This window comes from Odontesthes bonariensis, chromosome 14 (assembly GCF_027942865.1).
Source record: "Odontesthes bonariensis isolate fOdoBon6 chromosome 14, fOdoBon6.hap1, whole genome shotgun sequence".
Classification (NCBI taxonomy): domain Eukaryota; kingdom Metazoa; phylum Chordata; class Actinopteri; order Atheriniformes; family Atherinopsidae; genus Odontesthes; species Odontesthes bonariensis.
The window spans coordinates 30630521-30655901 of record NC_134519.1 but is presented as its reverse complement, the minus strand read 5'-3'; the positions used below and the strand labels follow the sequence as shown (position 1 = coordinate 30655901).

Below are 25381 nucleotides of genomic sequence, written 5' to 3'. Positions count from 1 at the left end.
AAACTGTGTCTGGTGTGAAAATAGAATGAGTGAACCAAATAAATGTGTGCATCTAATTTAGCCTTAAAGTATAACTCGCTTTTCAGACACGACTCTACTCTGAGGTGGTAAGGCCCTCTTTATTCCGCCGCGTGCTTCCATAAAAGCTGAGGGGAGCTCATTGTGCGGAGTGATCTGATACGGACTACACCCAGCCGCCGCCTCACTGCTCTGGCTGTCTGTGCTGCCCCAGCCTTCCCGTTGGTTAACGTCGAAGTGTGGGTTAGATTGGAGATTCTAAATTCGTGTGTAATTTTTTCGTCCTGGCTGCATCTTTTTTGGCACCCTCAACCCCCGAACTGTAGTTTTTTTTTAAAAAAAATATACAGGATCAATTTCTTGAGTATGTCTTGGCAAAGCTACGTGGACAACCTGATGGCCGATGGCAGCTGTCAGGATAGCGCCATTGTTGGGTATGTGGACGCCAAATATGTCTGGGCAGCGCATCCCGGTGGTACGTTCAACAATATCACGGTAAGGAGTGAAAACGAGGCAATATGAATTAAACAGGTTTATTGATAGACCGTGATATGCATCTCCAGACTGTACAACGCTCAAACCTCGCCGGGTCTAAATGACCAGCAAGCTAATGTTACTACGCTAGCTTAGTGTGCTAACTAGCTTATTGGTGGGAGGCCTGTATTGGCTTTTTCCTGCTAAGGAAACGTTTTGGGCTTAGACCTCGTGTGGATAATGCTTCGATTTTTGTCGCTTGCACGGACTCAAATTACTTCCCACAGGCGGGCAAGCACCAAAATATGAAGACGCTGCTAAAATAATTAGCTATGTTAATTAAAAACCAGTGAGTAGAGTGACAGTAGAGTGTGCATGCTTTGTGTGCACAGCGGCTTCAACAGCTAATGATAAGCTGCAGCTTTGCCGGCTCTGACGGACGTTTTGTCAGCCTTCAAGAAACCCGTTTTTTTTTTTCCAACGTTCGTGCTCTATATCCGAATTCATACACCAACGTTTGTTTTAGAGGAATACATTTTCTTTTTTAATCCATTGATTGGCTTGGCATGAAAGCCTGTTCGGTGCATAGACGTCACATTACTTCCGTTATTCGTTGCATGCAAGCCTTCCAAGCTCTCATTCCTGCACCAGTTTGTTGTGTTGATATCCTTCATGGACCCGACGCTGTGTAATCTGAGTGTTGGATGCATCCAAAATTCCGACGCGGCCTAAATCTCGTTGCTTTGTGTTTTCTATCTTTCAGTCTCAGGAAATAGATGTCCTTGTCGGTAAGGACAGAGAGACCTTTTACACCAGCGGTCTCACTCTGGGCTCAAAGAAATGTTCTGTCCTTAGAGACAGCCTCGGTGATGATGGGGACTGGACAATGGACATCAGGACAAAGAGCCAAGGAGGAGAACCTACATACAATGTTTCTTTGGGGAAAGCTGAGAAAGGTAAAGGTCTGATGTTTAACAGTCTAGGTCAAGAATTTTTATTTTTATTTTTTTAACTTGTTTTCCCTTTTTTACTGTACATAGTTGTAACGATGTGTTGAAGAGCAGGTAATTGAACTAGAAAAACATGTAAACTCGAAAATAGCAAGCAAATTTTGGAGACCACTATTAATCAGACATCCAGTTGTCCAGGGTTTGCTTTTAGCCCACCGCCTTCAGCCATGTGGCCCCTCTTTCAGTTGCCAACATCAGTGCTATGAAGCACTGGGGGCCTGGTCCCTGCAGCACTTGAGGTCACACGGCTTCCCCAGCAGGTCCTCTGACAGATTGCTTCTTGCAGGATTTCACTGATGTAGCGGTGTCTGACGGTATGCGTGAACACCAGGTGCTGTGATGTCAAAGTGCTGTTGGGGAAAAATAAATAAAAAAATTGGATTAGAAACTAAACTTGTTTGTCACTGACTTAACTAAGAAGCTTGAATGAAACACAGCTGTACCTGTTGTATGCACATGACAGTCGTTTGGGAATGCTAACACGTAGTTTATAACTAGCAGTTATTCTATTACAGATTTATCCACGAGTCATGCACTCCATAGATCCCCAACCTGGTAAAAGACGGCCAGGATAAGGACTTCTCTAATGTGAGAGGACAATCATAGTGGTTGCTGATTAGCACAGACTTAAATACTACTTTGGCAATCGTTAGGATGAATTATCAAATTAAATAAGTTTTCTTTAGGTTTGAAAGCAAAAGAGCTAACTTATGGTGGCTCCAGCTTTGTTACTCTTGCGTAGTTATCTTCATGTAAGCAGCAGTGAGATGGCATGTAAATCAAACAACCTAACATGATTTTAGGCAAAGCTCAAAGATGGCGGCTCTACAGAAAATGCTATACATGTACAGTCAAAACTCGGTTTTCGTATGCCCCAATTTTTGTACATCCGCTCGCTTTTCGTACAGTTGAAAATGGTCCGTACCAAACTCGTCAGCCGCTCATTTCCCGGAAGCGAGCACCCACACAGAGCATCCCGTGCGTTTGTGACTCAGTCTGCCTTTGTTTCTCGTTGAGTGAGCGCGTTCATCCGAAACATTTCGTAATAAACCATTGTTTTTTGTGCTTCTTTATTAAGTGTGACTGCTAAATAAGCCACCATGGGGCCAAAGAAAGTTACGAGTGCCAGCGCTTTGATAAAGGTGTGGGTGTCTGGAACGGATTAATTGGATTTACATTATTTCTTATGGGAAATATTGCTTCAGTTTTTGTACATTCGGATTTTGTCAGACTTTTTCGGACGGATTGATCACTAAAACCGAGGTTCCACTCTTCTTCAGTGCAGGCCAGTGTTTCCCTTCGGCGTTTAATAATGCAAATGGAAAATAAATCTCCGGCAGACTCTCGGTTCTCACTTAACATAAAGAAAAATGTTGCTCTCACGAAATGTGTATCCAAATTTTTCATGTGGAACACGGCAATTAAAAATCAAATCTTCTTTGGAACTTCAAACTTTTTCTAGCTTTAAATTGTTATTAATGCTCTGCATGTTGGGCTTCAACATGCACCAGTGGAACAGCCATTGACCTTTTACCATCAGGCCCATTTAGATGCTTTGCAGTGCAGCTTAGTCTATATTGTCTTTTACTGTCGCATCTTAATTTATCTTCATGTTTGAACAAGCCTAAATGGTAAATGGGACTTTCTTTGAGTCAAGGTTTCCAAGGTGAAATATGTGGGTGCTACAATTGTGTCAATTAGGCAATTTGTATTGTAGCAAACAGATATTTACTCCTATGTTGTGCACAGTTGAATATTCCATAACTATACAGTTCCTGCTTAGCATGCTTCACTTTGCCTTTTTACTTTGCTTAACTGTCCTGTTTTTTTTCTATCTCTTCTCTTTCAGTTTTGGTTCTTGTGATGGGCAAAGAAGGGGTCCATGGAGGCGGGTTGAATAAGAAAGCTTTCACGATGGCAAAATACTTGAGGGGTTCAGGATTTTAATATTTTCAAGCTCACTTAGAAAAAAATTGAGGGACAAAAAGAAGAGAAACATATTGCTGTTAAGATTTCCCCTTCAAGCAGTCAACTGTCGTGGAAACCTTTTAATAGCAATAAAGAGTGGTAAGATACTGTGTCACCTTTGTTCCTCCTTCACCCTGCAGGGGGGAGGCTCCTCAGTTTTGTTTTGTTCATCCTTCTTTTTTTTTTTTTTTTTTTTTTCTTCTTTGTGTGTGTGTTTTAGTCATGGGAAAGGAGGTAGTCCCAGGTGGAAATCTTAACTAAACAACACATACATTGGCTGTGCACCTAAAGAAATTTTGGATCTTGAGCAACCTCACTATCCATTTGTCAACTCAGCAGCCCACTCCCACTCACCATGTTGTGTTGACAGTACTTCCAGGATTAGGTGGCATATAGTGCTACTTCTTACCCAGTCGGCTATAATTTCCAGGCTCTCTTTGCTTCACTACTTTTTTTTTTTTTTTTTTTTTTTTTCTTTGCCTTTCCCACTTAAACATTGTACTGCTCACGCTTTTGGCACCACAGTTGGGGTTCAAGTGTTCCTTGAGATGTTAATTGAATAAATCTGAAAATCGATTGCAAGTTGGCTTGTATTCCAAGAGGAAGAACCCATGTAATGCTGGTGACGGATATAGTTATGTCTTCTTGAGCATTACTTATAAGATCACGTCTCGATTTCTTTTTCTTTTGTTTTTTTTCTTAAAATCAGCATGTGCACATTAAAAGGTTGCATGCATGCAATTCTCAACCATATAAATCCTAGCCCTATTCCTTTAGTTTTTGCCCCTTTATTCCAGCCAAAACCATCTTCTCATATGCATCCACCTCCAATGCTCTAACACCCATTAAAGCAACAACAAAGTCCTGTATGTGTGTACTAATTGGGCGCCCACAGTCACAGTTTCCCTTTAGCCTCCACAAAATTTTGTTGTCGTACCTGAATGTGGTCATAAGTTAATGATGTGGTGTTGGGCTGTTGTGAGTGTAATGTACTGTCAGCATTACTGAGACTGTCAAACGTCATCACATCTTGGAGTCTATGGACATTCCACCTCTTGACAACTGAGATGTGCTGGTCATCTTTTGCTATCTGTAAATTTAGCTGTAAATCACTACACACTACCCTCCCATTTGGACCAATTTTCAGTAGAAGAGGGTTATCAAAGTTACTTCAGCTGAATGATTGTTGGTATCACCTGTTGACTACAAGTTACTAAGAAAACTTTAGGTGACTAAAACATGTAACTGCTTCTTTAGACTTCAACACTAAACTTGTCTTCACTATTTTGTTGCTAACTTCATGTTCATTAACCAATGAAATGGCAATGTCATTTTATTACAGTATGAATGCATTTTGACTGTAAACTGAGGCTGCTAGGCTCCAACATCTTGGAATTATTTGCCTTGTGCTTTAGTCATTAAATGTATTCAAATTGTCATAGTATGGTACTTAGTATATTAAAGAAAACAAGTGCTGTGTACACTAAATGTATTGAAAATGGTGTTGGTTGGAATAAGAACATTTGTAAGTTGTGAAAATCTTGAGAATTACTGTATTCTGTGCCATAAAACCAATGTCTCATCTGTTAGTTGGATTTTTATCTGCTGTCCCAGCAAGAAATGACTTTTAATGGCACTTTCCTAAGGGATATTTTGGCATCTGTAATCTCCAGACTTGGTGGAATATGTATGGAATTAAACTGAAAAACAAAACAAAAAAAAGCAAACTAAAAATATTTTGTCCGTCTTTTGAGTTGGAAATTTCTGCCACAAAATCTATTTGCCATGAATTGAGATGACTTGTTTACAGACGGATCAAATAAAAGTTATTCCAACCAGAGGTGACGCTGGTATGTCCTGTCTGTGGTGTTGTGAGTCTTAAGTTTGTGATGCAGTGCATCAGAAATGGAACGTAGCAACTGACTTCACTTTAAGCCATTGCAGCCTGTGAGTTCTTGCACACAATATCTACATTTGTATTATGTCGTGAGGATCTGTCATTTTGTTTCTCAATCCTAGAAATAAATGGCTTATCAAAATGTTTTACTGCTCAACGAAATAAACACTTTATTATTATTTTTTATTATTATAAGCTGCTGCTCGTCTGTGAAGGATGGAATTGCTCAGATGGGCCTTGGCCTACACTCGGTTTGTAGAACTCCACATGACTGCAAAAGTCGGAATTGTTTCAAAGTTAAGCCTAAAAGGCTTTTGGGCTAAGAACGAATGTAATGAAACACACCTCTGTCCAGCATTTGATTAAGATTTAAGTATAAAAAAAATGTTTGTTTCTGTCCTTTAAGCAAGCTCTTGATGGGACTGTGGGAAAGACATGTTTATGCAGACTAAAAGGATTAACTGGTTCAACATTAAACTTTTATCCAACCAGACCCTGTACATCAAAGTCTGTGCCTTTTTAAAAAAAAAAAAAGTTTTTTTTTTTTCATCCATGTTGTGCGTCTGCTGGCTCCCACTTTTACAAACTGTATGATATTTATTCTTCAAAAAAGGAGAAAAATACACTATTCCTCTAACTACAATGAAAATATCTTGGATGTAATGTGCATCAATGTAGGCGCCTTCCCCCCACAGTAGTTATCACATTCTGTATTTTTGGAAGCCTTATATGCTAGCTGAAACTAAAAAAGTGTTCAGCAGTGTTTGTATGTTAGTGTCTTAAAACTTGCTGACCACTTTTCTGCTCATTGTTAAAACCTTAAAATTCACAAACGTTTACGTTTGTGTATAATATATATATATATATATATATATATATATATATATATATAATTATTATTATAATATATTAATTCATATATATAATAATGTCCATGCATCAAGTTAGTGTTGGGATTAGACTGCATTAGCCTTTTTTTTCCCCCTTCATCCACAGCACATAAGAAAAATCTTACAATCAGTTCTGAAACACTGAGCTTGTGTTCAGATAAACCTTTGGATAACAGTTGTACTGTTAAACATTTATCTTATGCAAACTGAGTACCACTGCCAAAAGGTGTTTCAGCCTGACCTTAACAGCCTTATTGTCAGCACCTGTTGTCCTCAGGTGCCTCATTAGCCATAATTAGGCCCAGAGTGAGGACACTCAGGTTTAAACCTATGCACAAGGAATAGTCTTGAACTTTTGTGGGACACTGCTGAGGCTACTTGCCTGTTTGCAGTTCATTTTCTTTGCTCTAATGGCGTGTAGAGAGAGCAGGGGCAGTATAATTTTACTGTGTTTAGGACTTTTAGTGTTTCTGACATCACTTTGCCACTGTACAAAACCGACCAGGCTAAAGGCTCTGGATGAATTAAGAGAGAACTCCATGCATACTCAAAGTCAAACTGAAAAAAGCCATCGGCACCATGGAAGACTCTTAATTGGACAAAGCTTGCAACAAGATGCTAAACTCAATGGAACAAATACCACGGGTGACATACTGGATTTTGAAACGGATTACCAAGCAGATATGGGTAAGTAGGGCTGAACTTATAAAGTTGAGGACTTCTATGAAGCCTCATACATGGATAGTATTTTGTTTGTAATTAAATCTGTGTGCACTGGTGTTGGAGCAGTTGGATGACCACTACATACCTACCTACTTAAATGTGTGTTAAACTATTTTTTTTTTTTTTAAATTAAGGCTGGTGGCACAACAAGCAGCTGAATGGACAAGGTGATGAGCAGAAGCCAGGCATTGCAGCGATAGAACATGTCCTTAAATTGGATCCAAGGGTTGAATGCACAGGAGATTCCATGAAGCTTCTTGTTCACCATGCTACTTCTACCCCTGCATCTCTCCTCTTTGTGGAGAGGGGTAAGTGTCCCTTTCCCCATATAGTCCTCTGTTAATCACTCATTTATAAACAAGTGAAGGATGCACAAAGTAGTTTCATGTGGATGTTTTCATGATCCTCCATCTTAATTCTCCAGGAGGTCATTTGTCTCCCCTGTCTCTGTCAAAGTTGCCTTCAAGCTGTGGTTACACCATCAGGTCGACTCGTACAGATTTGGTCTTAATTGCACCTTATGATGGTTGCTTTGTCATCCTTGAGGTTGGGTCCCCTTGTTTTGAACACGCTGCACATCTGAATCATGCATGCAGAGTGTTTTCTTATCACACTACATCATTGTCGCTGGCTCTAGGAGGAAAGCTACGTTCTTCCATTACGTTGGTGGGGGCTTCCAGTGAGGATGTCATGTCCATTGATGAGACACCTGTCACCGAACCCTCCGATGGTCACCTGCCATGCTGGGGGCATGGTTGTGAAAATAGAATGGACAAACTCTGCCTCTAAAATCAAAGTAAAGGGTAAGTGTTTGCCTTTCTCTTTAGTCCTTGTTTAGATCATGTTGGTTAAACATCTTGATGATTCATTGTTGAGATGAATAGAATGACTACATTTTAAGTTTATTCACAGTGAATGGAAATTGGGAGCCATTATTGAAGGCCTCACAGAGATGTGTGTTCGGTATAGTGGAACATCCTGAAGGTGTGGTAATCTCTGTGCACTATACACCATGCCTGGAGAAGAAGGTACAGTTTAAAATGAATTTTAACCACCTCCCAAAACAGGGAAAATCTTTCTAATCTATCCATTTATTGACAGGACGGACTGTACACCCTTGAACTGGCTGCAGAAGGACAAACAAAAATTTCATGTCCCTCGCTTTTATCGGCTGAACCTGGCAAGGGTTTTCAAATGCAAACTGAAACTTCTAGCAAGGGGTTGTATTCCACCGCTACATCGGATTCCACTTTAACTCGTGCTCCAGATCAAACTGCTCCCCAGGTTCCAGGGTTTCCAATGTACCCACAGATTCCTGACAAACAGGGTCAGGTGCCAAAGGAAGTTGGTCATTCTAAGTTTCCTTACAATCCTTTCTTCCAAAATTTCCTTTATGGTCACCTTGCAAGTCCAGACAGTGTTTCTACTGCACAACCAATGAGTCCTACATCTCCAGTTAGTCAAACTACGGACAAAAGAACAGAGCAAAGTTTCTACTCTTTTCCATTTCATTCACCTTTGCCTGAAGCACCCTCTACACAACCACCTGTCACGCAATCACCAGCAGGTAAACGTGAAGACCATTTGCATCAAAATCCATTGAGTCTTCAACCTGGGTTTCTTCAGAAACCACCTGCAAGCCAGCCAAAGGATAAAGAGGGACCGCGTCACCCATTTCTCTTTTGCACACAGCCCCCAGCATCTCAAGCTCACAATCTTCATCCACTGTGTTTTGAAATGGAACCAGAGAAACCAGGGCTTTCGCATCCCACACTTTCTGAGAACCCTCGTGGTGACTTCTACCAGCCATTCTACATCTTCTATGGCCTACAGCAGTCGGCCTCAAAACCCACTGTTTCTCAGCCACCAAAACCTGGAACCCCTCAGGGAGGGGGATACCAGACATTCTTCCCGTTCTACAACCAACCAAAGCCAACCCCAAAACCAGCTAGTGTCCCTCAGCCATTAAAACCTGGAACCCCTCAGGGAGGGGGATACGAGACATTCTTCCCGTTCTACAACCAACCAAAGCCAACCCCAAAACCAGCTGGTGTCCCTCGGCCATTAACTCCTGGAACCTCTCCGGGAGGGGGATACGAGACCTTCTTCCCGTTCTACAACCAACCAAAGCCAACCCCAAAACCAGCTGGTGTCCCTCAGCCATTAAAACCTGGGACCTCTCAAGGCCAAGTACACCAGTCATTTCCCCCGTTCTATAGCAGACCAAAGCCAACCCCAAAACCTGCAATCCATACAAGCCAAGTACAGCAGTCAGTCTACCAACAGCAAAATCCTGGAACTCAGCTACCAACAAAGCCCACTGTTGATCCTCAGGGACAACGGCCTGAATTCCCTTGGGCCCAAATGTACCAGCAGTTCCACGCTCATCACACATTCACTGAAGCAAAACCTACTGTGAAACCTGTTAGTGTTTCTTGGCCATCACAGCTTGAGGTTCTTGAAAGCCACGTACAACAGCCATCTTATCCCCAACCAAAGCCTGGAACTCAGCAGGTTTCAAAGCCCTCTGCTCCTCAACCAGCACAGCCTGAAGCCCATCAGGACCAGTTTCACCAGCAAATGTGTTTGTATTCTCAACTGGTGGGAAACATGCCAACTGCAGCCCCAGTACCGGCTAGTGAAAGTATTCAGGGACAGGTTTACCAGCCTTGTCAACTATATCCGATACCTGGTACTGGAACAAATGTTGGAACTCCCGTGGAAAATCCAGGGCAAAGTTCTCAGCCTCAAACTATCAAACCTCCACAGAGCCAGATGCACAACCCCTTTAACCTGTTCTACTACTCGCAGCAGTCCCAGTATTTGCCCCCTGCTTCCACTGTGCAGCAACAGGTTTCTGCTCTAGCAAATGACCAAAAAAAAACAGACTCTCTCAATACACAAACTGGTAATGTTGGTATTCCCCTAGTCCCTCAGCCAAGTTCACCACACATGCCCTCTGTGTATTGCCCTCATTTTTGCCCCTCTGGATTTTCTAATTGCTGTCTACAAATAGCTTTTCATCAACATTTCCATTTTGTTCCTACTGGATTTGATAAAGATGCACCTCAGTTTTATCCTGGTCTGCCATTTCTCTCTTCAGTGTCATATGACTTTGGAAATGGCCTGGAATTTGCTCCCATACTTCAAAAGCTTACTGAGGCAGCAACACTGCAAACTGCTACAGCCCGCACCTCTGTGCAAACTACACCTCTGCTCCCTCTAGCAGCAGATAAAGAGCAACCATATATCCAACCACAAGATGGCAACCCTGCTGCACCACCTGGAATTGAACCCAGCAATACTGCGAATCTGCAAATACCAGTTTACCCTTATTCTCTTACGGACTCCCATCCCCATTTTTCATATATGCCACAATATCTTGAGCTGCTAAACATGCAACAAGCCAAATCTGCAGCTGACGGTAATCCATCTCAACTTTGGGCTTCAGGTGAAAAGCCAGTCGTACAATATGAGCCATATAACATTCGGTTCCCCAAACAAAACAACCAGCAAATGTCCAACCAACGTACATCAGAGCAGCAAAGTAAACGTGGAGCTAATGAGCATCAGTCTATTAACAAAAGATTCAGTGACTATAAAGGGGAAATTAACAATTTTTTCTCTTACCACATGCCCCAAGATGCTCCAGGGCCCACTCATAATGATTCTGTTGCCCATAACGACTCACAGGAATTTGAGACTGGCTTAAACTCAAGCAAACACGAACAGACTCAGAGCTCTCATTCTGAATCGCAACGTTATCTCCTGCTACCGTATGGTCCACCAGGTAGGGAGCGCAACAGTTTCACTGATTCCCCAGTACCTCTTAGAGACCTGGTTCATACTGCAAACTCTGAAATGGTAAATCTTGGAAGGCATACTAACCCTCAGAATCTGAAACCTCTACAGGAAAAAGACCAACAGATCAAATGGCTAGGTGAAGGAATCTCCATTCCCTTACTTGGTAATGCCAACTACATGCAGAGGCTTGATGAATCAGGTTTGCCATCGTTCTCTACTTCCACAGATGAACCCCGTTATATGTATTTGCCCTCTGAACAATCTTTTAGTGCTGCACATTTAAAGCCTGAGGCCCAACCACCCTTTGAAGACCTCAGGAAATCTCTGAAACCCACAGACTCTGTACAAAAGTTTCCACCTCATATTCCTGGAAAGGTGTTTCAACAATGGAGCTCTGACCAGCCAGAAAATGGTATGGTATTGTTTTATAAATGGAAAATTCTAAGCCAGTCTTCTGGGCTAACATGTATAATCTTTCTTACAGGAATGAACAGGCCCCTCCATACGGAACATGGAAATCAAAAGGAGAAATGAGTTTATGAATAAACGTTTTGAAGACTATCCTTGCTTGGTGGTTCTGTGGTTGGATTTTTTTTTTTTTTTTTTTTCTTTTGACTTTCAAATGTAACTCATATTTGGTAGTTGTTCATTTTTTAATTCTGCTTTGTAGACACCCTTCATGAAATGTGTATTGTGTAGTGCCACCATGAAATGGAACTACCTGAACATTGACCCATTTGTGTAAATGGACCTTTGAATTTGTCCATTAATTCACACTACCGTTGATGCGCGAAACCTCTAGATCTCAAAGTATTGTATACTCTAAAAGACCTTTTGTAAGCAATGTTTCTCTAAGAAATATTGAACTACCTTGAACATTTCTGTGTATATACTCCCCCGCCCCCAGTGTATCAAATGTCATTGGGTTCACAGACCTGTTATTTCCAGGAGTCGACACAATCAACAAACAGCACTTGTTTAAATGGTACACAGGTTGAGCGCCCTCATTAAACTCTGTTATCTTTGAACTGTACTGTTTTGATGCCTTTTTCATGAAATTGCAAAGTAAACACCACTTGACTTGACATTTATTCAACAGCTTTAGACTCATCTTTATCTATTTTCTAGTCATTTCAGGATGAAATTTTATGATTACACAATTTCGACCTAATATTCCTTAAGTGTTTTGCATTACGTATACCACAGCACATACTCATGCATCAGTTACTGCATAACTTGTGTAGCTGAAGGAAGAAAATTGAGTCTTTGGGGCCTGAATGCTCAGAAAAATCTGATCCTTCCTGGACACAGTTGCACAAGAGACGCAGGATCTGTTTTAGCTACATCGGCTACTAATGAGGCTGGTAATTCTCTCTTGACCACGGTAAGAGGAACCTCGGCGCTGGCTGAGGCATCTGAAGCTGAGGAAGAATCTGCAGCAGTTGGAGCGGGATCAGCGGGCGCAGCAGTTGGAGCGGGATCAGCGGACGCAGCAGCCAATGTCACAGCAGGGGCTACAGGCACAACTTCTGCTGACTCTGCAGATTCTGCAGACAAAAGGCCACTCACCAGAGGGTCATGGAGAGCAGTGAGTTTGTGGTGTCTCAGACCGTGCTTTGGTGACAAACTGCCCAAGTGAATGTGAAATAGTGGTGGCAATGCAGGCTCTGCAGCTGCAGTGCTGTTGGCATCTAAAAGGGGCATCTGAAAAAAACAAAACAAGATAGAAAATGTCTTGTGATTTTTTTTTTTTTTTTTTTTTTTTTTTTTTTTTTAGGTAATTAGACATGGGAAGATGTTAAATATAGTTTACCAGAGTTGAAAACATCTTGCAGTCTACTGTTGGATCAATGTCCAAGCCCTCTGCGGAACAGATTCCACGTGCCTGTTGGAGAAAAGAATGCCTTTGTTCACTATTGCAATGAGAAATCTGTTGACCAATATGTTTAAATGTTTAAATCATCCTACAATACATTCGACTAAAAGTGTTTTTGTTATTTTTCATTTTTACGTACAGCCATGATGTCATTCAGTGGCACGCAGGTGTCATTGATGCAGTTGGCCTCAATGACAATATACTCTGCTGCATACCTTGGCCCGCCAGTCACAATCTGAAAAAATATTGCAACGAATTGATGGACCACAGGTGGTTTTATGACATCCAGGAAAAATGTACCCAAATATGCTCAGGCTCACCTTTGAGGACATCCTTCCAACCTCCAGAATGGTGTATGTTATATTTTCGGTCCTGTTGTTGAGCTTGGTCAGAGAAGCTTGGACAAACTCCAGCGCTGCTGTGTGATTCAAGGGAAGCAGAGTGGAGCAGCCAATGCACATGTCCTCTGTTGACTCTATCATCCAAGAACAGACACATGCAGGTTTTTGTACGTAAAGAAACAGTTGTCTTATGTCATATGTGATAGCTAACTTTTACCTTCTGTTTTACACTTGAATGCTGTGACAGTCAGAACGCCAGCAACCCTCTCCAGCACCACCTCACAATCTCCTTCTATTGCCTGCACAAGGACAGTGAATCAGTCAAGTAAAGCAATTAAAGTTGGTGTGTTGTGACCTTACATTGGATGAATTAATATAGCTCATTTATGAGAACATGTGTGTACTAATGGTATGCAGTCTTACCGTCAATACTTTGGGCCTGACTGTGCAGTTAGCAACAGGAGTGGGGTCCAAAACGTGACAGTCTGTCTCCAGCAACTCAATGTCCAGGATATATGTGTTGTTTCCATCAAGCTAGAGGAGTAAAAAGATATCACATTCTAATTAAAAAGACAGGTAGAAAAACTCACAAAACTTATTTTTGACATGTTGATTCTTGTACTGTTCTTGTACTGTACTGAAAATATTTTAGCTATCAACACCACCTGTTTACATGTGCAAATAGATAGAATATTTTTTACCTGGACCACTGACAGTATAGGACATTAAGCAAGAAGGCTGGCTATAAAAAAAGCTTCTTCATCTGCTGACTTACTGCAGGACGGATCTTGATTTCTTCAATTCTGTTCAGTGCATACTTGTAGAAATGAGTGTGCTGAGCATTGAGGTAATCCCGAGCCACCAAGGCAGCCTCCTCTACTTCAGGGGAGTCACACGGAGGTCGCAGCTCCTTCACCTGAGCCCATGTCACCATCACTAGTCCTAGAACCACAGTAATACCAAGGAGATTCATTCTTGTATGAGGTGCGACACGGTCCCAGTACAGCCAAGCAGATAATAGTCAGAAAAAGAGGTCAGAACTGCTCAAGCCAGAGGTGTATTTATCCTGGACTTCAAACATGAAAACAGAGCCAAGTTAAACACCACAATCCCCCCCTCCTGACTCCTGCGCCACATGTGAGTTGCACTCTGGAATAGAAGCGCAGCCAAAACAAATGGAAACAAGGTCTAGCATCTAGTTTAAATCAATGGCCATCAATTGTTACATGAGACGTCTAGAACTGCCATCAACATTTTTCTTCTAATAACTGATCTGGTATGAACCTCTTTTAAATTGTACACACTCTAGCAAGGACTTTCATGTTTAAACACTCTTATTGCGTAACCAGCTGTTTCCCCCCACAGATGTCAGACTGAGTGGAGAACTACAAAGCTGAAGCCTCACTGCCAGCAGGGATTCGGGGACTTACTCAATGACTATTTAGAAAAGAGGATGTTTATCTTTGGGGGGTATTTTTGAGGGACATAGATACTCACTGCTGCTGCTAACATGTTTGTTTTGTATAAGACCACCTGCACAATATTCCAGTGTCATTCCAGGTCAGGACCAGACTCCAAACAGAGATACAGATGAGTTTATTCTGAGGAAAATTCCTATGTTTGTCAAATTAGCAAGCTTAAAAGCCCACAAACATGACTTTTAAAAGGTAAAAGAAAGATTTTTTCACAAGTTGAAAACATTCAAGACAGTTGTCAATCATCCCAAGAGTGGACATCCTAGCAAGTTCACCTCAAGGTCAGACTGTTTAATGCTCAGAAAAACTGCAAAACACAAAGAGCTACATCTCAGACTCTAGAGGCCTTGGTTAGCATGTTAAATGCTAAAGTTATGGAGACTACAATTAGAAGATAAAAAAAAATTCTATGGCTTGTTTAGAAGGGTTGCAGGAAAAAGCCTCTCATCTCTGGAAAGAACATGGCAGCACTGCTTAGGTTGGAAAAGCTGCATCAGATAGGATAAGATAAGACCAAAGTGGAGATGTTTGGTCATAATGCACAGCACCACGTTTTGAGAAAACCAAACACAGCATATGAGCACAAACCCCTATTATAAACTTTAAATCAAGTGGTGGAGGGGTGATGATTTCGGGCTGGTTTTGCAGCCACAGGAAATGTATATCAAAGTATTCTTGAGTCAAATGTGAGGCCATTTGTCTGACAACTAACGCTTGGCAGAAACTGGGTCGTGCAACAAGACAATGATCACAAACACAGCAGCAAATCTGCAACAGAATGGCTGAAAAAGAAAATAATCAAGAAGTTTCGCAATAACCCAATCAAAGTTGATTAAGAGCTCTGGATGAACAACAAGCTGAAGCAACATTATAAAGAAGATTGAACTAAAATTCCTCCACAACAATGTGAGACTACTAAAGTCATACAGAAAATGACAGAAAATAGTTCTAGAAGCTATTCAGTCATAGGGTATACTTTGTTTTTCACGCACTGCTTTAACATTTTAGCTTAGTCTTTGTTAAATAAATAATGATAGGTTATTTATGTTTATCTAATTTTAAAATGTTGAAAAGACTGGAGTAATTTTTTTGATAATATCCTGTTTACAAACGGAGTGCTTTTTTTTCTTCATTTGACTGCATAATAGTTTATGCCAAGCTCAGTCGGTTTCAAGGAAAGTGAAATCTAATTGGTCGGCTCGAGAGTGACGCCTTTCATATGCGACTCAGTGTTCAGTGTATTGGGTCCATGTTGCTACATTCGTTACGGGTTGAATATTGTGATTTTATTTAAAAAGAAAAAAAGTGCATTTATTCACCACTGCCTCGTCAAGGGAGACCTGTACAAGAGAAAAGCGGGATAAAAAAGAAAAAAGAGGCAGGAACGGTAAGACTTGGTGTGTGTTTAGATTGTAGCCCACCTTGTGATGTGGGTAAACCTAGCTTGGTGGCTAAAATAGCCAGAGTCCTCGCTTGGTTACACGTGTCTTGAGGAAATCTATTTTTATGCCATGCAGTGTCCTTTAACAACCGGTAGCCACTCGAGCATTGTTGTGTGTTAACAGGTGTGTATGTGAACGCAGATCTTTGCGTGCGTTACATGTGTTGTGTAGAGTATGCTGCACGTGCTGCTCACCTTCACAAACAACATTAAAACTGGCACTCAGAGCTTTGGCAATGTAGTTTTTCGGGCGTACGTCGTATTGTCAAGCAGCGACTTGCAGCAGTGAATTACAAAGTATCCCTACTGTTCTTTTTTTTATAAAGCAAATTGTACATACAAAGAATAATCCAGTTTCAAGTGAAATTCCTACATTTAGACTTTTACTTCACCGAGTTTGAGTGCGTTTCTCTACGTTGGTTCGAGATTCTCCAGTTTTAACCGATTATCAAGAAATGGTGTCAGTAAAGTGTACTTGGAGGTAAAAGAAAAAAATTCGCGATGTAGTCATAATTAAAGACAAACTTGAGTAGAGGCACTACGTAAAAGTTGGGATGATATGAGTAATTCAACTTAATGGGAAGAAAAAAATGTTCTTTAATAGTTTACATAGTAAATTCAAAAGTGGATCTGCAGAGCTTTTGGAATCCGTGTTACTCGTGAAGCTTCTGGATCCCATTGAAAGATGGGGTCCAAGCTTTTCGGGACACATATTGTTGTTACACTTTTCTAACTCCTTTAAAGCTCAGTTGTATGTGTCATGTCAACAAATTTACGAGTTTAGTAAACTGCTGCTTTTTCAAGTGTTAAATAAAACACGGGTTCTCTGTTGCAGCGGCTGTTCAGAGTGCAAGAGAACACACAGGGAACCGAGGTGCACAGAAAACCGCTCGAGTAATCCGCTCAGTTGGTGGATGACCCTTCAGATACCTCAGCCTCCATTCACCTCATCCATTATCAAGGCTGCTCTGGCACAGCTTGGAGCTGATGACCAGAAGCATCAAGGGAAATCTGAGACAGTGGACCATGGCCTGGAAAATGAGTATCTGCCTGTTGCAAAGAAGGAAACATTGACTCCAACTTCAGTGCTGCTGCAGGGTGGACTCACACCCACCTGTGCTTCAGAAAGAAGGACTGCCATCATTGAATGCTTTTATGTGAGTCTCGATTGTTCACCATTCAATTTCTGCAAGATGCACCAGACACAGAACCACTGGAGGAAAGCAAAATGCCTAAGGAAGAAGAGGAGATTCATGTCTTCCATAAAGGGAGTGACTCATTTGTCCAGACGGGCCAAGAGGCGGTTGTATTGTAAATTACAGCTTTGGATGTGGAGGAAGAGGAGAGAGAAGTGCCGTTATTGGATATTTAGAGGTAGAAAACGAGCCTGCAGCGTCGACTCTGGCTCGGGCCAATGCATCGCGTTAAAGACACAGTCGCAGGAAAAAAAAAAACTTGTAACGTGCCACACACTGAACAAACAGAACTCACAAGTAAGAACATCAGCCTTGGCGTCACCTCTTAGATGTGATGCTGGCTGTTCGGAAGCTGCCCTCAGCGGGCAGAACGGCCTGCTGAAGAAGAGCGAATCCGACAAACTCTCAGAAGAGCTTGTTGGTTCCAGTTGTTCGCAGCTTATGGACACCAAAGTTTCTGTTGGCTCTGTCAGTCAAACCATCCCAGCACCCGCAGGGCTGTCTGAGATCACAGAGTCTTCGATACAGCTTATTGAAGTTAACAAAAAACTTTGCCACACTGTTAAACCTCTGCAGTGTACAGATAATAAAGCATGTGAGCAGAGTGCACAGTACCAGGTACCAGGAGCAGAAAGACTAGAGGAACCAGACGGCACTGCCCCTCAAGTTCAGGAGCAGACCACAGACGGAGATGCTGATGGGACAGTCGGCAAAAAGAAGATCATGTCCTCTCTGACTGATGTCGGCTTGAACGCACTGAGGAGAGACATCCAAGGTATGTTTATTTTTATCTTTTGGTTTTGTTGGGTTCCCATCTTACTTGGCTGGCCAGGCAATATATTGACCACTACAGATGTCCCGTCAGAGGCACAAAAGGCTGCTGAATTACTGAAATCAGTGGTAAAAAAAAAAGGCAATAATGTGAAACCAGGTGGAATAAAAAGTGCAGTGTCTGTAATCCCATTCAGCCCTCACAGTTTACAGGTTTACGTGTCCGTTTTGCACAGCTTTTTGAGATGACGGTGTTTCCCACTATCTCCAGAATTTCTCACTGGCTTCTACAGGACATATGGGAGCTTCATCCCTCTCCATAAGAGCGACGTGTTGAGACATCTGAAGAGGAAGTTTAACTCTGATTTTAGTGACTGGTAAGATTAGATGTGGTGATGTGTCAACAATTGGGTGTTGCACCTGGATTGATTTTTCTTCCTGCATAAACTGATGTTTTGCTACCTGTGCAGGAAAAATGGTATCTCCTCGGAGGTTGCCAGATACCGAGCGACGATCGTTGAGAAACTCATCCCCTCTTTTCGGGTGGTCTACAAGAAACACATAGTGACGCTGGAGGATTTGGTGACACTGGCTGATCAGAACTGGCTCAACGATCAGGTTATCATCAAACACACCAGAAATTTTCAGATTTCATGTAGATTTTTGAGATGAGAATTAGCAGATTAAAAATTGCCTGAGTTGTTACCCTGAATATATATTTTGTTTCTGCTGAAGGTTATGAACATGTATGGAGAATTGATCATGGAGTCTTCCCGTCACAAGGTAATCCAATGTGAACATGTCTTTGCTTTTTATCAAATGAAAAAGCATTCACTACATCCATCCAAGTGAGGAACACTCCGCAGGAGGAAAGCATTCTCAATGATCAAAGTCTACCATAAGAAACATCTTAAAGCAACTCTGTAGAATGTGTGAACCTTGCAAGTTAGAGCATCTTAATTTATTTAGAAGTATACTGAAATCCATCATGCACATTTGGGCTCCAAGCTGCTCCTCACTTGTAAGTTGATTTGGATAAAAGTGTCTGTCGGAGCAGTTTATCTACTTTTTGTACTTTGTTTTGCGTTTGTGCTTAGAATATAATGGAATATAGGCAAAAAAGTCGTTGTGCCTCTAGCACACTCTCAGACGAGCTGAACGAGTTCTTTGTTCAGTTTGAGCCCCTCGGCTATAACACCAGGACTCAGAGGGAAGACCGGATACACTCTCTCTGTGCACATGAGTCTGAAGAGGACAGACCCACGGAAAGCAGCTGGCCCAGATAATGTCCCGGGGCGGGCACTGAGGGTGTGCGCATCAGAGCTGGCTGACGTGCTTACCGACATCTTTAACCTGTCCCCTGCTCAGACACTGGTGCCCACCTGCTTCAGGTCCACCACTATTGTGCCTCTCCCGAAGAAGAACCTGCATGAATGACTACCGTACCATCGCACTCACCCCGATTATAATGAAGTCTTTCGAGAGCATAGTCATGACCTACATAAAAAAAAGTCTATCCCTACCACCTTGGACCCCCTACAATTTGCATCCCGATAGAACCAGTCCACTGACCGTGCCATCAATACTGCCGTCCATACAGTCCTCACACACTTTGAGAACAAGCACACGTATGTTAGAACGCTGTCTGTTGATTACAGTTCAGCATTCAATGTGGTCATAGCACTCAAGGCTCTAGCATGGTTGCCGCGTCTGCTAGCGCGAGCGGTGTTGATGACATCACGATTTCGTGCCGGTAATATATAGTGGCGCAAGTCGATGCGCCAGTAGTTGCAATTTTCTCCGTCACAGAGGTGTCGCTGCTACGTGAAGGTTACCACTACTCTACAACCACGAAAGTCGAGAAGAAAACAATGCCACTGTCAAGAGCAGGAATACATTAATGATACTGCTGCAGTATCTGGATAATTACATTTTTTTAATTCAGTTAAATGAGGTGAAGGTCTGAAGCTCCCGGCATCACCACTTTTTGAGTCTCTGCCCTCTTCTTTGCCTTCACGTATCTGTCCCGTAGCTTCTTCCACACATTCTTACAGAACTCTCCCTCTTTCCCAAAAGTTCTGCCGATCTCTGTCCACGAGTTTTGGGAGTTTACGTGCTCCCTGTGCTGTTTCACTGCAGTTTTCGTGCAGGTGCCCTTTACAAACGCACCTCCTGACTGAGCCTGGTCTCAAATTGGTCCATCCGGTTCGTCGTTCTCGGCGCCGCCAAGTTACAAAAATCGACTGGTGCACGACAACGCGCTGCGCTGTCTTTTTAAGGCAAGCGCCAGGCCTGAAACGTCATTTTGACGTCACGGGTCGGCTGCGCCGTGAGCAGCGCGTCAACTGTAAATCCAGTTTCACAGGACGCTTAGCACACCAGGGTCGTCGAGGGCCCAAAACGGCACGCATCCACAACCCTGCCTCTTCACACTGAAGTGTGAGGTCACGGACATCAAGGCTCACAAAAATCTTTTTCCCCACAGGCCATTAGACTCCTGAATACAACACCAATCAAATTTTTTTTTTCCCTCCTCTTTACGCGTGACAGGTGTAAGGGACAAAACAAGAATTTCATTATAATGACAAAACCACCTGACAATAAATCTGTTGAATCTTCAAATCCAACATGGCTGACTTGTGCTTAAAAAGTGGTGATAGCAGAAGTAATAAACTGTTTGTCAGTTTGTTACTTATCAAATCAAACCTCTGTCACGTAGATCTTTGCTCATATCGCAAAATTTAGCCGACAGCGTTCAGTGTGAAATGTATAATTGCCCAATGGAAAAACAAACTGCATTGACGTTGGCCCCTGCATCACTGATGTTACCAGTGGAAATAATATTTCATTTTATGTCCTTTATTTCCTTTCCTACTCCTTTAGTTAGTTATGTTATGCACCTCAAGTCGTTTATGATCAGATTTTTTTTTTAATCTCGTGTTTAACCGTGTCAAACTTCGTTTCTGAATCACAGATTTCTAACTTTTCTCTCCTTATGTCTCCACTTCAAGGTCCATTTCCTGAACAGCTTCTTCCACCGGCAGCTCATGACCAAAGGCTATGACGGTGTGAAGCGGTGGACAAAGCAGGTTAGGCCTAACTTGGAAATGATGTGATACCTTATTATTCTCTAGATTGCTTTCACTGTTTGCTTTCACTATAGCCTTTCAGTCCATGTGATCAGCATTTTAAGACGAGTGAATGACAGAAGAAATGTCGATTTCCCCCCCCCCCCCCCCCTCTCCTCCTCCCCCCCCCCCCTCTTGCACAGGTGGATTTGTTTTCCAAGAGCCTTCTTCTGGTCCCCATCCACCTGGAGGTTCACTGGTGCTTAGTGACAGCTGACATCGCCACAAAGAAAATCTGCCTTTACGACTCTCAAGGAAATGCACTTCTGAAAGTTGCAAGGGTAATAAAAAAAACAAAACACCATTGCTTATTTCTTCTTGGATTTCAATGGCTTTTGTTGGAAAAACTGACTATTTCATGGTGCTTTATTTCCAATAGAACATCCTGAAATACTTGATGACAGAAGCAAGAGAGAAGCAGCAAATTGCTTTTGAAGACGGTTGGACGGTGTCATTTGATGAGGTACGCCGAGTCGATGTTGCCACATTTTTAGCAAGTAGGAGCAGAATGTGTCCCAGTCAGCGCTGTCGGAGCGCTCACTCAATTGGCATTTGCTCCAGTGGTGTCACATTAAAGTGAAACACTGCATTAGACTTTCATATCCTCATTTTTTTTTTTTTTTTTTTTTTAAACTATCCTGTAATCCAGGCAAAATGAAGCACATTGATGCCCCCTAATGGTTAAAAATGGTAGCATATTTGGTCATGTATGTGTGCTGTGCAAAAAAAAAACCTTAAACCACCCCTCATATCTTCTCCTATTTCCCTGGAAAACAGGAAGTAAGTGCCGTGAATGTTTGCACCCTTGAATTAGGTGGGTTTTTTTTTGTTTTTTTTAATGCTTGAATGATTCATAGTTCATTTTAGTAGCTTTACAGTCCTCAAAAAATGGTCGAGTTCAAGTACTTGACTAAAAATTAATAGAAAAAGCAGCCAATGTCAAAAGGAAAAAATTTGAAAGACCATCAGAAAGTCTGGAGAAGAAAAAACACTTTTGCGCAGTTCTGTTTATTTGCTTGATAATGTGGATGAGTGAGATCCAAACACAAGTTACTCAACTCAAGATGCTGGAGACGCACACAGCTGTCCACTTGTGTTTGGATCGCCCCAGAGGCGTACCGACAGCACGAGCGAGCAGAGCCACTTGCTGACATGACGTCTTTTCTTCCCCTGCTGTCCTTCACAGAAGATTCCTCAACAGACCAATGAGAATGACTGTGGAGTTTTTGTCTTGGAGGTACGTCATGTTTTGTCAAGCTTTACATGCATGACTGCAGGCATATGTGTCCGCTGCTCACTCCGTACAAACTCATTCTCTTTTACAGTATTCTAGATGCCTCGCTCTGTCAAGACCTTTCCAGTTTTCACAAAGGGACATACCAAAGATACGGAAGAGGATCTATAAAGAGCTCTGTGACTGTAAGCTCCATGTACAGGACTGATGAGGCGTTTGCTGCTGTCAGCGAAGACGGGCGCTGCTTCTGATTCGAGTATGAAAGGTGCAGTCTCGGATGTCTCTGTCGTGCATCATGAGCAGTTCCGCAACCACCTTGCAGCACTGTGCATGCAGTGGCACAATGCGTATGTGGAAGTCCAGTCTGATATTTGGTGCACCGTTCAGAGTAATCCCCAGTTCTTGTAATATTGCTGTATTTATTTATGATCAATAAAAAAATCAGGATAATTATTTAAGAAAAACGGATCTGAGGCACACCAGAACAGCCTTACTCAATCTGTCGTGGCCTTTGTGTATGTTCAGGTGTTACTCATTTTCTGTTCAAACATCTGTACACCTTATTGCACAGATTTCCATTCTCACACACTGCTTCATACTTTACCCAGATAACCGAATGGAACAATGAACTTTGTTAAATATCTGTGTTTCATCAGAGAAATGCAAGGATAATGTTTTGAATAAAAAAACAAAAAAACATTGGTTTTCCAAACATTTTCCATTTATTTGAAGTTTTCCTCTTCAGCATCAGATCATGTATGCACTGCATGCAGAACAACCTATGTCAGTTTATTTTACGGTTCAATAAGTATATGTGAGTATGTAAATTTTACTGATATCCAGTGAATAATAACTTATGTGAAGGTGTCCCATAAACAGTTAGAAAATCACACTGTTAAGAAGGAAGCTCTCTGGATACAAAGTGAACATTTAAGGCACACACAGAGCTCTCAAATGTTTGGTTTTCAGGATGAGAACCAGATTATTTAATGTAATAAACAAGGTTAAATATCTCATTCTTTACCACATAAATCACAACAGACATTTCTACTGCTGACTCTTTCAGTACATCAGATGAACACAATTTTTTATTCCTGTTCCATTGATGGTCTTAATAAACTGTATAACTGACTACTTTAACTTCTGTGTGGAAAACACTGCACCCACCAGGACAGTATGGTGTTTTTCCAACAACAAACCGTGGATTAACCCTGACATTAAGGCTCTACTAAAGGACAAGAAGAGGGCCTTTAGGTCAGGAAATAAGGATGAGCTGAAGGCTGTGCAGGGACTGCTGAGAAGGAAGATCAGAGAGATCCTGATGGAGGATCAGCTGCAGCAGGAAAACACCAATAGAGTCTGGAGAGGCCTGAAAACCATCTCTGGCTTCAAGAAACCTGACTCCCAAGTGGTGGTGGACCAAAAGTGGGCAAATAACCTGAACATGTTCTTCAATAGATTTGATCAGCCATCTGACCCCCTCCCCCAGCCCAGTCCTCCATGCTGCAGCCCCCTTTCTCTGCAACCAGAGCTCGCGGCCCTTGCTCCTCCCTCACCTTCTTCCATTCCACCACACTCAGCTCACTAACACCCCCCCCCCCCCCCCCCCCCCCAAAACCCACACCCTCCAACACACAGCCCCCCTGCTCCAACCTGTCCTTCACAACAACCCAGGTGAGAAACCTGCTGCAGAAGATCAAGGCAAGAAAAAGCCAAAGGTCCAGACGGCATCAGTTCCAGGCGCAGATCAGCTGTGTGGGATTGTTGAACACATGTTCAACCTGAGCCTGAAGCTGGGGAGGGTGCCACAGCTGTGGAAAACATCCTGTGTGGTACCTGTGCCCAAGACCCCACACCCCAAGGACTTCAGCAGCTACAGGCACTATCATCCCAGCTGATGAAGACCCTGGAGCGGCTGGTCCTTGTCCATCTTCGTCCCCTGGTTAGCCCATCGTCGGATCCACTGCAGTTTGCCTACCAGCCTGGCATTGGAGTGGATGACGCTGTGATCTTCCTCCCACATCGAGCTTTCTCTCACCTGGAGAAACCTGGCAGTACTGTGAGGATCACCTGCAGAAGTTCTCCAGTGACTCTGCAATCGTCGGCCTCATCACTAATGAGGACGACAAGGAGCACAGGGAACTCCAGCAGGACTTTGTGGACCGGTGCCAGCGGAACCGCCTCCAGATCAACCAGGGAAAGCTAAAGAACTGGTGGTGGATTTCCGCAGGCGATCACTCTGCCCCCCCGACACCAGTGAACATCCAGGGAACGGACATCGAGATGGTGACATCTTCTAAGTACCTGGGTGTTCATCTGAACAATAAACTGGACTGGACTCACAACACAAGTGCTCTCTACAAGAAAAGGCCAGAGCAGACTATCTGCTCAGGAGACTGAGGTCTCTTGGAGTGCAGGGGGCACTCCTGAAGACCTTCAATGACACTGTGGTGGCATCAGCCATCTTTTATGGAGTGGTCTGCTGGGGGAGCAGCATCTCGCCGGCTGACAGGAAGAGACTTGACAAACTGATCAAGAAGGCCAGCTCTGTGCTGGGATGCCCCCTCGACTCGGTGGAGGTGGTAGGAGAGAGGAGGATGATGGCTAAGCTGTCATCCATGATGGAGAATGACTCCCACCCCATGCAGGAGACTGTGACAGCTCTGGAGAGCTCCTTCAGCGACAGACTACTTCACCCGAAGTGTGTGAAGGAGCGCCATCGCAGGCCCTTCCATCCTGCAGCCGTCAGACTTCCCAACCAGCAGTGCTCCCTGTAGACCACACACTCACTAGGACTGAAACAGTTTAATGTGCAATAATATATCGACCAGATATATTCCCAACTGTGCAATTGTGTAAGTTAAAACACGGTATATGTATTTATGTATATATGTCCTATATTGTTTATAGTGTTTATACTGTTATTTTAATTCCTTTACTATTTTGTTATTTTTTATTTTTCTTATCTATTGCTGCTGCTGATGTAATAAAAATTTCCCCCACTGTGGGACAAATAAAGGTATTCGTATTCGCATTGTCTCTTCTGGTGCTGTAAGCTCCTCGTGTTAACAGGTTTGTGTAGAGCTGAGATCAGAAAAACGTACACGAGTACAACTTCATCAGAAATAATAAAGA

At 42.6% G+C, this 25381-nt stretch overlaps 3 protein-coding genes and 1 long non-coding RNA gene across 4 annotated transcripts; 3 read left to right on the top strand and 1 right to left on the bottom strand.

Moving 5' to 3' along the window:
* Nucleotides 1-184: 184 nt before the first annotated feature.
* Nucleotides 185-5310, top strand: LOC142399373 (profilin-2-like). The gene is made up of 3 exons (XM_075483994.1): nt 185-513; nt 1256-1448; nt 3352-5310. Exons 1-3 carry the CDS (start codon nt 385-387, stop codon nt 3447-3449), a joined length of 420 nt encoding a protein of 139 aa, XP_075340109.1. The 5' UTR covers nt 185-384; the 3' UTR covers nt 3450-5310.
* Nucleotides 5311-7647: 2337 nt separating this feature from the next.
* Nucleotides 7648-12007, top strand: LOC142399372 (uncharacterized). Its single transcript, XR_012772866.1, has 3 exons — nt 7648-7783; nt 7893-8008; nt 8082-12007. It is a non-coding gene; the product is annotated as an uncharacterized LOC142399372 (long non-coding RNA).
* Nucleotides 11856-14039, bottom strand: LOC142399371 (alpha-2-HS-glycoprotein-like). Its single transcript, XM_075483993.1, has 7 exons — nt 13777-14039; nt 13425-13535; nt 13219-13300; nt 12981-13135; nt 12800-12895; nt 12598-12669; nt 11856-12488 (listed from the first exon to the last, which is right to left on the bottom strand). The coding sequence occupies exons 1-7, from the start codon at nt 13972-13974 to the stop codon at nt 12066-12068; spliced, it is 1137 nt and encodes a 378-aa protein (XP_075340108.1). The 5' UTR covers nt 13975-14039; the 3' UTR covers nt 11856-12065.
* Nucleotides 14040-15705: 1666 nt separating this feature from the next.
* LOC142399370 (uncharacterized) lies at nt 15706-23724 on the top strand. The gene is made up of 10 exons (XM_075483992.1): nt 15706-15863; nt 16753-17888; nt 18156-18261; nt 18355-18502; nt 18620-18667; nt 20896-20973; nt 21156-21293; nt 21392-21475; nt 22199-22249; nt 22338-23724. The coding sequence occupies exons 2-10, from the start codon at nt 16832-16834 to the stop codon at nt 22452-22454; spliced, it is 1827 nt and encodes a 608-aa protein (XP_075340107.1). The 5' UTR covers nt 15706-15863; nt 16753-16831; the 3' UTR covers nt 22455-23724.
* The last annotated feature ends 1657 nt before the right edge of the window (nt 23725-25381 follow it).